At 41.0% G+C, this 16,397-nt stretch overlaps 1 protein-coding gene across 1 annotated transcript in view; it reads left to right on the top strand.

The window, feature by feature from the left end:
* Nucleotides 1-15,167: 15,167 nt before the first annotated feature.
* LOC125213641 (smoothelin-like protein 1) overlaps nt 15,168-16,397 on the top strand; it is a 2,373-nt gene continuing 1,143 nt past the window's right edge. The window contains exons 1-2 of the mRNA XM_048114297.1: nt 15,168-15,345; nt 15,518-16,309. Coding sequence (XP_047970254.1) covers nt 15,168-15,345; nt 15,518-16,309 — 970 coding nt within the window. The remainder of the gene's footprint in view (nt 15,346-15,517; nt 16,310-16,397) is intronic.

The following is a 16,397-nucleotide window of genomic DNA, read 5'->3' as shown; positions in this document are numbered from 1 at the left end:
ATCTGAAGACTCTATGTTAGAAAAATCAACAACCTCACCTGAATTGAGTGAAGAATCAGAAGCAACCCAAGATGCATCTGATGATGAGACATTGAATGTGCCTCGTAGGTATGTCCCAATAGTCCCGCAAAGTGAGCAGGAGTATGAGCATCCAGGGTTACCTTATTTTCGTACTCTACCGACGACAAAAGGTAATTACTATGAAAGTAACCATGATGATTCTGAATGTAGCAATTGGTTTTGGGATGAAAAGAATCCTACACGGATTGGGTTAGGAACCAAATTTGATACCAAGCTACAATTGAAGACTGTTGTTACTTTGTGGCATTTGGAGTCATCCACAAAATAATACTACGTGGTGGAAAGTAAACCAACAAAGTGGAATGTGGAATGCAAAACTCTGAAGCCACCCAAAGAGGCGGGGAGCACGACCACAAATAGGAGACGACAGAATCAAACCGGTTGTATTTGGAAACTTCGAGCAACATTGAGGAATCACGACCGCAAATGGGAAATCAGACAATGGACTGATAGACATACTTGTATAGGTAATCCCAACTCCAGGTACCACGCCAACGTTTCATCAGATATGGTGGCTTTGTGTGTTAAGCATCATATTCTAAAGGACCCTGAGTATACGCCTAACTCCATTATTGAGGATGTGAAACAAAAGTATCATGTTGAAATATCCTACAAGAAAGCATGGTATGCTCGGAGGAAGGCTATAGAGCTCGCTTTTGGTGAATGGGAGTCATCATTTGAAGATTTACCTAGTTATATGATTGAGTTGCAGAAGCGCACCCGTGGTACAATTGTTGAGTGGCATCATGATGAGTGGCATCATGATGAAAGACATAGTACCGAGACACAAAAGTTGTTCAAGTATGTATTTTGGGCATTCGGGCCGTGTGTGGAGGCTTTTCAGCTTTGCAAGCCAGTGCTAGCAGTTGACGGCACTCATTTGCGTGGAAGGCTCAAAGGTAAACTTCTTTGTGCTATTGGATTTGATGCAAATAAGAAGTGTTTACCCGTTGCTTACGCAATTGTTGATAATGAAACAAGTAATAGTTGGAATTGGTTTATGAAGTTAATCAACCTTCATGTCATGAAGGGCGATAGAGATGTCTGCATCATATCTTATAGACACCCAGGAATGTTGAATGCAATGGAGTCTGATATAAGGGAACAACCGCCACGAGGCATTCACCGATTTTGCTTAGTACATGTATGAAAAAATGTGTTATAGCATCACAAGGGTGTGAGGGTGAAGGGTCTAGTGTGGAAAATGGGGATAGCCACAAAGGAGAGAAAATATTTTAGGAAAAGACGCCACCTAGGGTATGTTAGTCAGAGGCAGTTGAGTACCTTTGGCGTATTGATGCGTAGCAATGGACAATGGCATACGACAAAGGTCGTAGATGGGGTGAAGCAACGACGAACATGGTGGAGGCATATAACAACGTCTTGAAAGGTGCCAGAGATCTACCTATTAGGGCTTGTATTGATTTGACATTCTGGAGAACAATTAAATGGTTTCAGACAAGATCAACAGAAGCGGCACAATGCCAAACTGATTTGACCCTATGGGCGTATGACAAATTGAATGATAATGATGCAAGAGGCCGAAAACATGTGGTAAGACGAGTCAACATCCATGAGGGCAGATATGATGTCTTATCCGAGGCACGATCCAAAGGGAAAGGGTGGAAACTGTTATGAGGTCAAGTATTGGAGAAAAATGTGTAGTTGCGGGAAATGGCAGATGTGGAGGTTGTCTTGTTCTCACACTGCGGCAGTTGCCAGAGATCGGGGAGATAACATTCTACTATTGGGACTACCGCAGCGGAAGACACGGAAACCAAACAGGTCCTAGACGGATCTATTTAGGTGATTATGCATTCAACTCCAATTTCATGCAATAAACATAGATCTATAGATATAACATCAAATAAATACATAATCATGCATATTTGATGCATATTCGATTGTTACCTCATAATCCGACATCGGATTGACGTTGCTAGCTGCACCACCCGGAGATCCTTGGTTTATCGAGCACGAATCTAACTTACTATTCCCTCGTCCTTGATTCTCCATCCGTATGGGCGGATCTTAGAAAACCAATTAAATAACTTTGAATGGATCTAGGGAAACCCAATACAAACACCAAATTGTCTAGATCTAATCCTATGAATTAGGATAGATCAAGAACAATAATCAAAACCCTAATTCTCCCACTGCTATGGCTCGAAAATCGAGACCAAGAGGAAGAAGAAGGCGGCGCCGATTTCTAGGCACTAGGGTTAGGGTTTTGTGTTGTCTTGGATTGTGTGCTAGGGTTTCCCTTTCATTCATTATTTATATTGCACTCCCACTTAAATCACCAAATTACAAATAACTTGGGTCCATTTTATTTTATAATATTTCTCGCGTTTAAGATTATCTTGATCCGTCAATTTAATTCTTTTGTCTGCTATGTGACTAGAATTAAATTAATTCTCCAAAGAGTTTTTCTAGTTTGAAACTTTATTTATTATCTGTGGAATAAATTCCAACTGCGCAGTTTTCTGAATAATAAATTCCTTTTTCAAACACCTCTTGGGGATCACCCCTTAGGGATTTAATCATACCACACTGGGCACGCGAATTCTATGAAATAATATTCCAATACCTTCATGTTATTCAACTACTACCACCCAAGATTAACTTGAGTTACGTACAAACTCTCACATATTGATAAGTCAAAGTGGCGTTTGATTGAATAAACAATATTGATATTAATATCATAGACTAGAAAATACTAAACTTTCTGAAATATATTCTTTCAGTAGATAGCAATAAAGAATACATTTCGATTTAGATCCTTTCAGTGCTTTACCACACCGGTGTTACTAATCTCTTCTTAGGTAAGAGAGAATTATCACAAACACCGCAACCATACCAATAGGTAGCCGAAAGCCTATCTAGGTTGTGAATACGTTTTTCTTCTTACTAGATCTGGCCAAGTCCCCTACTGGAAAACTCATGAGGAGATTCATCGAATTTCCCTACTTGACCTTCTTAGTAAAAAGCCTTAGACTTGTTTATTATATTTCAATAATAAACCATTATATTATATTATTTATTCTCATAAATAGGTAAACAAGTGGACGTGGCGTTTCTCGTATACATGCACAAGCTGACCTGTACAAAGGCATGTACGCTCGAAGCATCTTTTAGTATACAAACCCCAGTCAGGGATCCAGATGAACTAGTGCCCACCAGACTAGTCACTGGTTGGCGGATGTGTATAGATTACCGAAAGTTGAACGCTGCAACCAGGAAAGACCACTTCCCCCTGCCATTCATAGACCAGATGCTGGAGCGACTGGCTGGGAGGAAGTATTTCTGCTTTTTGGATGAGTACAGTGGTTACTTTCAAATCTATGTGAACCCGGAGGACCAAGATAAGACCACGTTCACATGCCCGTTTGGAACCTATGCATATAGGCGTATGCCATTTGGCCTATGCAACGCCCCCGGTACTTTCCAACGGTGCATGATGAGCATATTCTCGGATTTGATTGAAGATTGTATAGAGATCTTTATGGATGATTTCACTATCTATGGAGACTCTTTCGACTCATGCTTGCAACATCTGGATGTAGTGCTAGGAAGGTGTCAAGCAAAGAATCTGGTCTTGAACTTTGAGAAATGCCACTTTATGGTTACAGAAGGAATCGTTCTAGGACACGTGGTGTCGGAAAAAGGAATCCAGGTGGATCAAGCTAAGGTGGATGTCATATCCAAACTACCCTTCCCTACTGATCAGAAAGGAATAAGGGGTTTTCTTGGCCATGCTGGATTTTATCGGAGATTTATTAAGGATTTCGCCAAGATTGCTCAACCCCTTACCAGACCTCTCCAGAACGAGGTGGAGTTCATTTTTGACAAACATTGCAAGGCTGCTTTCAACCTCCTTAAGGAGAAATTGGTGTCTGATGCAGCGATCAAGTATCTCATTATGAAGAAGGAGTCGAAGCCTCGACTAATAAGATGGGTGCTGCTTTTACAAGAATTCGACTAGGAGGTAGAAGACAAGAAGGGAGTTGAGAACAAGGTAGCGGACCACTTGAGCGTATCAATAATACAAGAAGGGAACAGTGAAGATGTGAGGGATCGATTCCCAGAAGAGCATTTATGTGAAGTCAATTTCTCCGCAAGGAAGGTCAATTGGGAAGAAGTGATGAGACTTACTGGTCAGGACGCAACAACCAAAGGTAAGGAAAAAGTGGGACATGAACCCTGGTATGCGGACATGGCAAACTACTTGGTAACAGGAGAGCTGCCAATGGTGCCAAATGTAACAAAGGCTCAGAGGATGAAGATCAAGAGCGAAGCAAGGTATTATTTCTGGGACGACCCATACTTGTGGAAGGCAGGAGCAGACCAGGTCATTAGAAGATGTGTTCCTGACTGGGAGCAACGGGATGTACTGACGCATAGCCACTCCTTCACATGTGGGGGGCATTTCGGACCTAGGAAGACTGCGAGAAAAGTGCTAGATAGCGGATTCTACTGGCCGACCCCGAATAGAGATGCATACGAGTTCTGCAAGGGCTGTGACCGTTGCCAACTGACCGGTGGGATCTCCGCAAGAGATGAAATGCCGCAAGTTCCAATAATAGTTTGTGAGGTGTTTGACATCTGGGGTATGGACTTCATGGGTCCTTTTACCTCATCGTATGGAAATAACTTTATTTTACCCAAATAATACCCGCAAGTGTACGGGGCTATCGTAGCAAACAGCAAGCAAGAGTATATCGTATCCCACAGAGACAATTAAGTGTAAACCTAAGTACCACGAACCAATTTCAACTACTATCCAGACGATCGAGAAGTTTGGTTTTAAACTAACAACTACTAAAAACATATAAAAACAGAGATTAAAATAAAACACTTAAACAAGAGAACAAAGAAACAAGTTGCAGATAAAGATGAAGAAATATGCAGAATTCAAGGATCCGATGCACAACTCATAGCCTAACCCAATTGAAATCGATTTACCATTTAAAGTCTCCAGAATTGTTGAATCAATCACAAATATAGATTAAACCCCCTCCCGAGGTGAGAAATCCGTAGATTAGGTGTAATAATTGAAGTCCCCTTCTAATTCTTAGACCTAACTCCTAATAGTTCGATTAGATTAAAGATCCCACTCAAAACCTCAACTCTCCCGAGTTTTATTGAATTAAGGTGTGAATAATTCTTCTTTCAAGGTTAAATATTTCATCTCCCGATTAGTCTAAGAAACCCTACACTCCCAATTGGTGATCAAGCAATTGTTAGGAAAAAGCACAAGAATAATTCAAACAATTGCAAGAGCAAGATAAAAACGAAGTCAATTGGATTAAAACTATAAATCAATGCATCTTCACCAAGAATTCTACATAAAAGATGTTTAGCTACTCATGTTCATGGTAGAAAACAAATAGAAACAAGGAAAAACAGTGGAAATCATGATCCGAATTGCAATTGGTGGAAGAATTGAAGCTTGAATCTTCAATCTTCTTCCAAGAGTTCTTCACAAAGAGAGAGATGTGTTTTGTCGCTTGTCGAGAATGAATAGAATTGACCTAATTCTTCCTTCTTATTCCCCTCTTCAAAAATAGCGTTTCTGCTTTGAAAAACGTCAGATTGACGGACCCGGCCGGGTGGAATTAATCCACTGGAAATTCACCCGGCCGGGTGGGACTTCTTTGGTACTCTCTGGAATCTCGCAGGCATAATTACGCCACCCGGCCGGGTGGAATTATAGGGTAATAATTCACCCGGCCGGGTGAGATTTTCTGGACAGCGCAGTGTTCGTATAACGGCCATAACTTCTTCTACCGAACTCCGATTGAGGCGTGCGAGATACCCACGCGAAGCTCTTTCGAAGACGAAGAGATTGGTATGCATTAGGGGCTGATTGGACTTCAAAATCTCCCGTAAATATTGTCTCAAACCAAGGCTGCTGCACATCCACATATTTTGTACCTTTTTCTACACATTCTTAACAAAATGGTCAACATACCAACATAATAGAGAAGTAGATATAAACACGCCTAATAATAGACGAAATATGCTCAAATTCATACAAAACCACCCTCTAAAACCATGTAAAATCCAAGTATGTCAACTCCCCCAAACTTACATAATTGCTAGTCCTCGAGCAATGAAGAAAAAAGAACTAAAAGAAGACTTGGATTTAAAGGGATTTAGACATCATCATTGTTTCAAAGAGTATGGAAGACAAGAGCATATCACAATACAAATTCTATAAAGTCAAGCCGTCGAGTGCACTTTTACTACTAACTCGTATATCACCTTGGATTCATGCTTCTCTCAAGATATGTGTATGTGTATCTCACTCTCAAAGGTGTATGTATAGAAATAATACTCTCAAATCAAAATACAAGTAGTGTTTACCATATGCTTGCTCAAAATCAAACATCTCCTCTACTAGAATGTGAAAGTGAATCTAAAATCAGAAAGGACTTTATTAAGGTTGTAATGTGGCTTTTTGGACGGTAGGGAACATTTTGGCTAAAGTGGCTGAGAAGTAAGAGAAGCCCAAGTACTCTCATATTACAAATCCCAACAAAAGACCATTTCTCATAACAAATCTCAGATAAGTAAGACTTTGTCGAACTTCTTCCTCCCATCCGGTCCCCACTTATTTAGAAACCCAACCAATAACTCTTCTAGACTTCGTCTAGCTTATACCTCCACAAATTTATTGTTTTTTTTTCCTTATTCCTCTAGACTTCGTCTAGCTTATACCTCCATTACATTTTTTTTTTTTTACAACGCCCCATATGTGCTTCCAAGTTTGTAGGCTTATCACTCTTGACGGTGACTTAACAAATATTTGACATTGTGACACTTTTTAGGCTAGGAGGGCTAACTAGGGATTAAGACAAAAATATATACACTTGTGAAGGGGAGAACAAAGAATGCCTAACGTCATCTCCTAAATTCACATTCACTATGTAGATTTAATATGATTAGGAGCAAGTTCTAGAAACAACAACAAGCATATGATAAAAAATCACACAAAAAAGAAGTTTTGGCTCAAATCTCACTCGGGTAATAGCATGAATCAAGGCAAACAAGCAATTCGTTACTTATGCACCTATTACTCAAACTCTTAAGTCAAAGACCATGATAGCTTAAAAGATGGATGATGTTTTTATCATTAACAACTAGTCTTTACCCCAAGAAACCAAATTTTTTTCACTTCAAGCCTCTAAATTTTCAATCAATCACAACCAAACAAAACAATTCTATCCTAAAACAAAATAAAAAGCAACAAAAGACAACTAATCAATCTAAAGCAATAAGATAAGTACCTCGTTAGTATCCCTATCCACCATATCATCCCCCCAAACTTATTCAAAGCTATGCAAAGAATAAGTTTGAAAAGTTGGTGGAGAAGGGAGACTTACATGGTATGAAAGCAACACAAAACACACCAAAAATAAACTAAAACGATAAAATTAAAAGTTACCTACTAGGGGTTACCTCCCCTACAGTGCCTTTGGTTATCGTCGTTGGCTCGACGTCCTCCATGAGCTGCATCATGTCACGCCATAAATGGTGGTGTTGGATTTTCTGCCAATCTTGGAAGCATAGGATCTCGCCAATCTCTTCTTCCACCAAGTATTCTTCAGAGCTCCATCAGAAATTTTGGTTTCCACTTCGGGTGAATTTTCAGCTTTTGTTTTCTTCTCTTTCACTTTGGCATTTGATGCAGTCTTTTCTTTAGAAATTGATCCACCACATGAACCAAACATCCACTGCGGCAAAGAGAAATCCCCAAATGTGGACTCAATTTCTTGTGCCTTTTGGACTTCTACAACATGCACAGCTTTGCACTCCTTCTTCGTAACCAGTTCCTCTTCCTCACGACTCTTCATAGCATTGTAGATAGATAAGATGTGGCGTTTGTTGCCCATATGAAGAGTGAGCTCTCCCCTCGCTATATCTATCAATGCTTTTCCCGTTGCAAGGAATGGACGCCCCAGGATAAGCGGTACATTCACGTCTTCTTCCATATCCAACACTACAAAATCGACGGGAAATATGAAGTCGTGTACCTTCACAAGAACGTCCTCAACAATTCCTTTAGGATAGGTGACGGTTCTATCTGCCATCTGCAGTGTGATTGTAGTCGGCTTGAGAGTGCCGATCTTCATCTTTCTGAAAAATGATAATGGCATCAAATTTATGCTCGCCCCCAGATCACAAAGTGCCTTTGTCTGTCTGTCATTTCCAATGACGCATGAGATGTTGAAACTCCCAGGATCTTTAAGCTTGGCCGGTAGCTTTTTCTGAATTATGGCACTACAGTTTTCAGATATGTTCACCGTCTCATAGTCAGTCCACTTCTTCTTCTTGGAGAGCACATCTTTTAGGAACTTTGCATATGTAGGCATTTCTTGAAGTGCCTCCACCAATGGGATATTCAAGTTCACCTTCCTGAAGATGTCTAAGAACCTCGAGAACTGAGCATCTGTCTTCTTCTTCTGAACACGTTGAGGATAAGGGATCCTCACTTCAGCTGGAGTATGAGCTGTAGGTGGTGTGGGTGAAGGTATAGTCGTGTTCTCCTTAGGTGGAGTAGAAATTTGCACTGTCTCATCTTCTTCGACCAATTCCTCCTCTTCAGCTCTCTTTTCTGCTACTCTACCCTCATTCTCGGATGGCATTGAAGGTCCCTCGTAGTTTGTTCCACTCCTCAGATGTATAGCTTTGCAGTCCTTGGGATTGATGATAGTGGTAGAAGGGAATTTTCCCGGTTGAGTAAGAGTACTCACAGTCTGGGAAATCTGGCTGATCTGAATATCAATGTTCTTCAAATGAGTGGCCATTCCTTGTACATCCGCCTCGACCTTCTCCATCCTTTGATTGTTCTGCTCCATGACCTTATTAGATTGTAGCATGAAGGACTTGAGTATGTCCTCTGTGGTCATCTTCTTGGGGTCGTTCACCATCCCATCAGAAACTGTAAATCCCGGAGGAGGCTGCAGAGCATTATTGTGGTTCCCATAAGAGAGATTGGGATGCCCCTTGTTCCCATATTGGTTGTATCCTCCCCCATTAAAGTTCGGGCGTGAGTTATTGTAATACATGTTGCCCCCCTGCTGCACGTAATTCACATCCTCCATACTTCCTTGGGGCTCTTGTGACGGTTGCCTCATCGCCATGCAGTCAAATTTCATGGTTAAGGCATCCAGCTTGTCGGATAAGGTGCTCATTGTATCATGATCCATGGTAGAAGCCACCCTATGCACCTTACTCCTTTCGTTGCTCCATCCTTCATCACTGGATGCAAGCTCTTCAATCACCTCCATCGCCTCCTCCTCTCCTTTCTTGAGAAGATTACCTCCCGCGCTGAGATTTAACTCCCGTTGTGCTTCAGGTATACATCCCTTGAAGAATGTAATGACTTGCACTGTTGGGGACAGACCATGATTGGGACACCTCTTCAGCAAGGCTTTGAATCTCCCCCATGCATCTCTGATAGTCTCCGTAGGAATCATCTGAAAGGCAATGATCTCGTGTTGCCTCTTAATAGCCTCACTAGGAGGGTAGAACTTCTCCAGGAATTTGTGGACCATCTGGTCCCATGTTCTAATGGACCCCGGTGTCAAACTCTCGAGCCAATCCTTTGCCGCATCTTCCAAAGAAAAAGGAAACAGTCTCAATCGGATCTGATCATCTGTCACTCCATTCATTTTCGTCGTGTTGCAGATCTGAATGAACTTGGTAATATGCTTGTTAGGGTCATCTGAGGATTTGCCCCTAAAAGCATTGTTTTCCGCCATCTGGATCAGTCCTGGTTTCAGCTCAAAGTTGTTGGCATCAATATTGTTGAAGACGGTTGGGTTTGCCACTCCGTGGTATACATATTGATTCTGCACCGGCACAGCTGGTTCACGATTAACCTGTCGGCGCAATTCCTCCAGCTGTCGTAGAAGCTCAGCATTGGTGGGAGGAGGGGGTGGTGGGCCATTGTTGCCTCCGTTGTTGTTCCCTTCTTCGTGCTCCATCAGAATAGGAGAATTGGGATCAAGCTGAATATGATCCTGAACTGGTGATCGAATAGGTGAGAGGTCCCTCCGATCTGAAGATGCTCCTACGCGGTTTGGCGAAGAAGCTTGAATCTTCTTTGTGAGTCTCCTATATGCGTTCCTCTTCCGGTTCGATGCTTCGATCTCAGAGTCGAAAGGTTCTAGAGGCAAGCCTTTAGAACGTGTGTGCATACACCTGAATAAGAAACACAATTGTGAGAACTCGAAAAATTAAAAGAAAAGAAAAAAAAATAAAGCAGTAATGTCTGAAGTAGTAGTCTTGATTATTATCACGATATCAAGCTATATAACACAAAAATTATCCCCGGCAACGGCGCCAAAAACTTGACTCAACTTTATTTTACCCAAATAATACCTGCAAGTGTACAGGGTTATTGTAGCAAATAGCAAGCAAGAGTATATCGTATCCCACAGAGACAATTGAGTGTAAACCTAAGTACCACGAACCAATTTCGACTACTATTCAGACGATCCAGAAATTTGGTTTTGAAACTATCAACTACTGAAAGCATATAAATTCAGAGAATGAAATAAAACACTTAAACAAGAGAACAAAGAAACAAGTTGTAAAAATGATAGAGAAATATGCAGAATTCAAGGATCCGATGCACAACTCATAGCCTAACTCAATTGAAACCGATTTACCATTTAAAGTCTCCAGAATTGTTGAATCAATCACAAATATAGATTAAACCCCCTCCCGAGGTGAGAAATCCGTAGATTAGGTGTAATAATTGAAGTCCCCTTCTAATTCTTAGACCTAACTCCTAATAGTTCAATTAGATTAAAGATCTCACTCAAAACCTCAACTCTCCCAAGTTTTATTGAATTAAGGTGTGAATAATTCTTCTTTCAAGGTTAAATATTTCATCTCCCGATTATTCTAAGAAACCCTACACTCCCAATTGGTGATCAAGCAATTGTTAGGAAAAAGCACAAGAATAATTCAAACAATTGCAAGAGCAAGATAAAAACGAAGTCAATTAGATTAAAACTATAAATCAATGCATCTTCACCAAGAATTCTACATAAAAGATGTAACGCCCCCCTTTTTCAAACCCTAATTTTCGGGTTATAAAATTTTTGCATTAAATGCCTTAAATGCTATGATATGTGAATTATTTGATGAGTAATTAATTGCATAGTGTCTATGTGACCTAATTGCATATGTGGATTTTAATTGAGTTGAATAGTCAACTTGTTGAAATGTTGACGTGGCTATTGAATAGTCAAAGATGTGGAAAAATGACGTGGCCGTTGAAAGGTCAATGCGATGAGGAAATGAAGTGAAAGTGAAAAGGAGATGATTTTGAATATGTGAATATTTGATGTGGAGAAATATAATTGTGGGGGAATTATTATTTATTTTCCTAAGGGATGAGTGAGAAAAATAATAGGAGCATTATCTAAATCATGTGGAATTTTCGGCCCTTTCACATATTGGAGAAGAAATAATATTATTCTTGGATTTAATTATTTGTTTGGGATAATTATCCAAATTAAATCCAAAGTCCAAATACTCTATAATTCCTACATGGAATTTTTGAAAATTGTCACCTTTGATATACATGAGATTTTCGAAAATCTCATTTATTGGAGAAGAGGGAATTATTTTATTATTTGATCCCTTATTTATTCTCTTCCATGAATAAATATAAATATGCTAAAATATCCTAGCATATCTTGTCAAATCTAAGAAGATATTGCCATATCCTAATTAAATTAGGATTTGAATTTAATCCTTGTGGAGAGAAGTAATTCACGCCACTTTTCCTATTTAATTGGGGAGTTTAATTATTATTTTCTTGCTCCGTGATATATTATTCTACTCCGTGAAATATTCAAATTAAATCATAGGCTATTAAAATAGCCTACAAAATTTGAAATCCTCATTCTTCTCAACCAATTCAACGCCACTTCCCTACAATCTCTACCATATCTTCCAAATATTTATTTATTTAATTATTTGGATATTATTATTTGGCACTCTATAAATAGGAGAAGAGATCAAACCCTAGTATTCACAATACCGGCGCCTCCCACTCCTCTCAATTTTCGAAAACTACTCCCCCACTCTCTCCATATTTTCTTCAAGTTTTCTTCAAGATTTCTTCATCAATTGAGAAGAATTCAAGTGAAATGCAACAGATTATTGAAGAATCAAGACTAATTCCTTGTTTCTACCGTTCGTTCTTTGGAAAAGGTACTTTAATTATTGATCTCCTCTTCTTCTACCGATTAATCGGTGTTCTTGAATCTACATGCATCTAGAACGAGTGAAAGGGGTTTTAATCGGTGAATTTTGGGAATACACGGATGTGTGTGCGATCGTGTGTGTGTGTGTGTGTGCACGCCTCGATCGGCGTGCACATGTGTGGTGATCGTGTGCATGTGTTGTGTGTGTAGAACACTCATGTGTGATCGAATTATTGGTGATTTTGGAATGATTATTTGAATAAAAATAGTATGTAATCATACTTTGATTTTGATATTTTGATTTTGAAAATAATCGATGGGAAAAAAGGGAAAACGAGAGATCATGCATGATTTGAAATCAATGATTGAAACTGATTTGTGATACGCCTAATTTAAAGGTGATACTTCGCGCTCTCAGCGTGATAAACAAGGAGAAGAGAATTCTATCGAGCTAAACCTACGAGGTGGGCTTTCTTTTAAAATAAGGACATTGTCCTAAAATGATATTGATGAGAATGAAAGATGTGTTATCATGCCTTGATTTGTTTTGTCGTGCCTATCCCTCGTGGCTATGCCACTATTGTTATAATCGAATTCGGATCCTTGTAGAGCCGCAAACTCTACTTGGGTTAGTGTACACCAATGTTAGACCGAGAGTCAGCGTACGGGTTGGCCGGTCTAGTGACCTGGATTGCGGCCGCATTCCTTGTCATGTAGAATGAGGATATGGTAAACGTCTATGAGAAAAATGGTTGCGCGACCGTGATATTTGAGAAAGATGATATTTTGGTGCCTCGAGTCTTTCTAAAGTTAAAACCCCGACGGACACTCGAAAATGGCATGATAATAACTATATTTGTGATAAAACTGTTTTCGGCAATGAGCCCATTGAGTATGTTTATCGTACTCAGCCCTGCATGTGTTTTCCTTATGTGCAGGTTGAGTGGTGACGAGCGGCGGCGGTGTTGAGCAAGGAAATAATAAAGATGAACTGTTGGTACTTAAAGTGTCGTTGTGTCTTCATACATAGCCTCACTTCTTTCTTGGTCGCTTCCGCTATTGATTATGAATACTTTGATCTTTTGTTGGGTTGAATACTGCTATTTTCGTGGGTATGTTTTGGGATATGAACAGTTGGAATTATTTTGGGAAAAACTTGGTTACGCTTTATTTCAATAAATCTTTTGTTGGATTCTTTTGCTAAGGCATGATTCTTCTTCTACTTAATTATTCATTTAATGCCTTGGTCAAATCCCTTTTAAATGAAACCCTAGTCTATGATCTTTGATGCATTTATGTCTACCTAGTTAGCGAACGCCGCATTTAATGTACCCAAAATGGGCGGGTCGTTACAAAAGATGTTTAGCTACTCATGTTCATGGTAGAAAACAAATAGAAACAAGGCAAAACAATGGAAATCATGATTCGAATTGCAATTGGCGGAAGAATTGAAGCTTGAATCTTCAATCTTCTTCCAAGAGTTCTTCACAAAGAGAGAGATGTGTTTTTTCGCTTCTAGAGAATGCCTAGAATCGACCTAATTTTTCCTTCTTATTCCCCTCTTCAAAAATAGTGTTTCTGCTTTGAAAAACGTCAGATTGACGGACCCGGCCGGGTGGAATTAATCCACTGGAAATTCACCCGGCCGGGTGGGACTTCTTTGGTACTCTCTGGAATCTCGCAGGCATAATTACGCCACCCGGCCGGGTGGAATTATAAGGTAATAATTCACCCGGCCGGGTGAGATTTTCTGGACAGCGCAGTGTTCGTATAACAGCCATAACTTCTTCTACCGAACTCCGATTGAGGCGTGCGAGATACCCACGCGAAGCTCTTTCGAAGAAGAAGAGATTGATATGTATTAGGGGCTGATTGGACTTCAAAATATCCAGTAAATATTTTCTCAAACCAAGGTTGCTGCACATCCACATATTTTGTACCTTTTTCTACACATTCTTAACAAAATGGTCAACATACCAACATAATAGAGAAATAGATATAAACACGTCCAATAATAGACAAAATATGATCAAATTCATACATAACCACCCTCTAAAACCATGTAAAATCCAAGTATGTCAACAGGGCCCTACATAATCACCGCACTTCGTTCCAATGGAGCGGTCGAAATTTCAGGGAGTTTTCCTAACTCTGGACCTTTTGTCGTTAATGGACATAGACTGAAAATATATAGGGAAAATGCCGAAATAGGGGTGGTGGAAGAAATTCCACTACCTCTTAATATGGCCAAATGATCAGTAGGATAGGGGTTTGGGATTCCACCTGGCCGATTCTATACGGTTCATGCTTGTTGACCAGGTAGAATTCCCAAATACCCTATCTAATGATGTAAATATTGTAAATAATTAGTGATTTAATTTAGAAAAGGCAAGTAGTAAAATATGAAATACCAAAAAGATTTTCGGACCCAATTATTAATTTGGAGCATGTATTGACTGCAAAGATACTAATTTAGTGAAACTCCAATTTATATTTGAATGTCCTTTTCACTTTAATTCCTATTTCAGCAAATAAAGAGGGAAATGATAATGGGAAATTTGAATACTTGCGCGTGGTACAATTTTGCAGGCGAAGGCAGTGACCAGTAGGCACGTGGGCAGAAATATGGCAGAGCACGTCCAATCAGCTGCGATAACACTCAACCGCCTCCATCCGACGTGAAGCGACTGGAACCGTCTGCAACCGGTCAAAACCCTAAACTGCCATCCCTCTATAAATACCCAAACCGCCTATTCCCCTTCATCTTTCAAAACCTTGCCTGCAATTTCCTCCCCAAAAACAACCGCCCGACAACCACCGTAAACCACCGATTCACCCATAAGAAAGAAGAAGATGACCAGCAAGAAAACCCACACCGAAGATCCGACGACAGAAGGAGGGCCATCGCAAAACCCCCAGCAACCCCAACCAGCACTGCCGCCACAGGTGCCGGTGATGATCCAGTTAGACGCCTTGGCGGCGTATCTCAGACAACAAGACCCAAACAGAGACTGGACGGAAACTTTGGCAGGTTTTACCCAAGTCGGAGGAGTACCGGCGATGCCAACCCCCGCCTCGGAAATCCCAACCACCGCTAACCCTACCACCGTACCAACACCTCCAAAATCCTCATCAGAAAAAAGCCTCCCCCACACATCAACCAATTGAACCGCTAGACGTTAGCCCCCTTTCTGCTTACCAAGACCCTGGTCCAATAGAAGAGGAGAAAGCCGATCAGGAGCCCGACGAGAGGGCCGACGAGAACGAAAAGAATGACAAAGCGACAGGGACGCCTGTTACAGGAACCATGACCCAAGAAGAAAGGGAGGAGGAAGATCTGAACAAGACGGCCAGGAAGCAGGGGTTGATGACTGACGAGGAATTTCAGGCGGTTATGGGCGGGGTAGAAGGCATGGAAGTGGATACTGATGAGATGGCTGAGGGTCTGGACCTCGCATCTCAGGTAGAAGGGGAAGGAGAAGTATCGGGAGTGGGGAAGGAATCGGGAGGTGTTACCCAACAGCCAGTAGGAGAGGTGGAAGAGAAAGAACCTAGGAAAGGGGAACAAATGGGGGAGGAAGCGGTAGAAAGACAATTCGAACAGGAGGTCCACCAGCCAGAAGACACGGTGGAAGAAGAAAGGCGGGAAGAGACAGAAAAGAAGATTGAGGCACAATCGGAGGAGCCGGGGACAACAGCACCAGAGGTTCTGAAGCCAAAGGCAGTCAAGAGGAAGTTGGTGTTGAAGCAGGAAGCCAAGGTAGGAGGGAAGAAACCGACAAGGGTCTCACAAAGATGCTTGGGCAAGTGGACGTCCGGCAAGGCCAAGGCAGACACGGCAGAAGAAGCAGTAGAGGTGTCAAGTGGAAGTGAGAAAACTACTCCTACAAAACCTGGGGAGGGGCCTTCTCAAACTAGCCAAGAGGGCAGCCCAATAGCAACAAGGACGGTTCCACCAACATCAACTGGCCAAGAAACTGACAGGGTGGCTGAGGGTCTGGACCTCGCACCCGAGCCAGTAGATCAAGAGGCAATAGACGAGAACACCAGGAGGACCTTTCACCAGCGACTAAAGAAGAGGCT

This window comes from Salvia hispanica, chromosome 1, assembly GCF_023119035.1.
Source record: "Salvia hispanica cultivar TCC Black 2014 chromosome 1, UniMelb_Shisp_WGS_1.0, whole genome shotgun sequence".
Lineage (NCBI taxonomy): Eukaryota > Viridiplantae > Streptophyta > Magnoliopsida > Lamiales > Lamiaceae > Salvia > Salvia hispanica.
The sequence above is the reverse complement of the archived record's forward strand: the minus strand, read 5'-3'. Positions and strand labels throughout refer to the sequence as shown.